Source organism: Palaemon carinicauda, chromosome 9, assembly GCF_036898095.1.
Source record: "Palaemon carinicauda isolate YSFRI2023 chromosome 9, ASM3689809v2, whole genome shotgun sequence".
Taxonomy (NCBI): Eukaryota; Metazoa; Arthropoda; class Malacostraca; order Decapoda; family Palaemonidae; genus Palaemon; species Palaemon carinicauda.
Window position 1 is genome coordinate 138,261,196 of NC_090733.1, and position 2,500 is coordinate 138,263,695.

The following is a 2,500-nucleotide window of genomic DNA, read 5'->3' on the forward strand; positions in this document are numbered from 1 at the left end:
GCTCTGGATTCTAAAAAGGGTTTTGGAAACTTATCAACACGCTATTCTTAATAAGTTTTTTTCCTTTTTTTTTGGTGTTTAATTTGATAGCCTACCTATTTTTAATTATGCTTAGTTATATATATATATATATATAGTATATATATATATATATATATATATATAGATTATTAGTATTATTAATGCACACACACACACACACACACACACACATATATATATATATATATATATATATATGTATATATATATATATATATATATATATATATATATATATATATATATATATTTAAATGCATATATAATACATATGCATTAGATATGTATATGCGTATATACTGTATATATTTATGGAGGAATGAATATATATATATATATATATAAATATATATATATATATATATATATATATATATATATATATATATATATATACTGTATATGCATATCTATATTTGTATAGTTTATAAATACTTATTTATGCTAGTGTGTGTGAATATTCTCTCAACATCACTATATGCACATAGGAATTACACATGGAATTAAGTACTGTATTCTAGCCAAGCGTTTCAGTTCATCTCGGGTTCAATGGAAGTTGACACACTTGAAACTAGGTCAATCAGGGTCCAATTCAAATCAGGTCCTGGAGAGTTTGATTAGAATTGGCTCTTGTCATGAAGGAAAAATGGCTCGTCTTATCACTTATTTCAGTTTGAAAACAGTTGTGTACTTTGTATAATGATATGCTATAATAATAATAATAATAATAATAAGAATATGGAAGTGGGAAATATGGGGAAAGGAAGAGTACCCCTGGATATAATCCAGTTAATAGCACAAAGGCAGGTACTCGGGATGGGAAAGAATAAGGAAATAGGAAGAAAAATAAGTACAGGAGAAGAATAAAAGAGAGGGGCAGACCCTCTTGCGATATTAGGGTATTGGTATTATTATTTTTATTCCGATATGCTATACGTGGCTTTCTTGTGTCCCATATCGAAATTGTACAAATAAGTGTTTTTCTAATTGGTGTATGCTATAAATAATCATTTACTAATGAATGCATATTAAGTAGACTGCTTAAAATACTTATTATTATTATTATTATTATTATTATTATTATTATTATTGTTAAATGCTAAGCTACCACCCTAGTTGGAAAATCAGGATGCTATAAGCCCTGGGTCCCCAACAGGGAAAATAGTCCAGTGAGGAAAGGAAATAAGGAAAAATAAAATATTTTAAGAATAGTAACAACATTAGAATAAATATTTCCTATATAAACTATAAAAGTTTTAACAAAATAAGATGGTGAGAAACTAGATAGAAAGGTGAGTTAGAAAACGCGTCTATTGGAATGACAGGAAATGAATGATGTAATAAGATATTTTGTGAACATATAATCGGACCGACTTTACTTCCCTCTACCTCCTTACTATACCCAAAGGTCTACAGGCTATTACCCGCCTTCCTACCTTACCTTCTTGCTCGGTACCATAGCAATCGCGTCTCCGGTCTTCTTCTGATTGCTGATTGCTTCGAACGTCAGTGGTTGATGTTCTGACTTTGAAAGGGGGGTTGGGGGGTGGGGGGAGTGTTTCCCTTAGCAATTGCTGCTCCTTTGCTTGGCTATGCTGCCTGGTTGCATTTGCATCTGTTGATTAGAGGAGATAGCGATGCCTGGAAAGTGCTAGTTGATGTCTGTTGTGGAGGTTTGTTCTTTGCGAGTTTTTTTTTTTTTTTTTTACGTTTTTAGAAATATACATGGTTTTGGTTTTTAAATTTTACTTTCGTTTTTAAAAGATATTGAGGTTTGTTAGAGATTCAAAAACTGTAAAGATGAATTTCTCTGTAAATGAAAATTATTTGTGAATGCTGTGTAGAGAAAAACTTTATTGAAATATTCCTGGTTTGGATTTTTTAATTTTTTGCTTTCTTTGTAATAAAGATCGTCAGGTTTGTTAGATTCATAAAACTAAAGATGAATTTCTCTAAATGAAAATAATTTCTGCATGCTTTGGAGAGAGAGAGAGACTTTTTAGAAATAGGCCTGGCTCAATTTTTTTGCTTAGTAATAAAGATAGTGAGGTTTGTTAGAAATTCCAAAAACTGTAAAGATGAATTTCTCTGTAAATGAAAATAATTTCTGCATGCTGTGTAGAGAGAGAGAGACTTTTTAGAAGTAGGCCTGGTTTTAATTTTCAATTTTTTTCCTTTCTTTGTAATAAAGATAATGAGGTTTGTTAGCGATTCAAAAACTATAAAGATTAATTTCTCTGAAAATGAAAATAATTTCTGCATGCTGTGTAGAGAGAGACTTTTTAGAAATATGTCTGGTTTTGGTTTTTAAATTTTTTGCTTTTTCTGTGATAAAGATCTTGAAGTTTGTTAGAGGTTCAAAAACTGTAAAGATGAATTTCTCTGTAAATGAAAATAATTTCTGAATGCTGTATAGAGAGAAACTATAGAAATAGGCCTGGTTTTGGTTTTTAAATTT

At 29.6% G+C, this 2,500-nt stretch overlaps 1 protein-coding gene across 1 annotated transcript in view; it reads right to left on the reverse strand.

Annotated features, from left to right (window-relative positions):
- The window catches only part of LOC137646651 (histone acetyltransferase KAT6B-like), a 47,223-nt gene that overhangs the window by 6,548 nt on the left and 38,175 nt on the right, over positions 1-2,500 (reverse strand). The window contains exon 2 of the mRNA XM_068379754.1: positions 1,484-1,657. Within this exon, the coding sequence (XP_068235855.1) occupies positions 1,484-1,657 (174 nt within the window). The remainder of the gene's footprint in view (positions 1-1,483; positions 1,658-2,500) is intronic.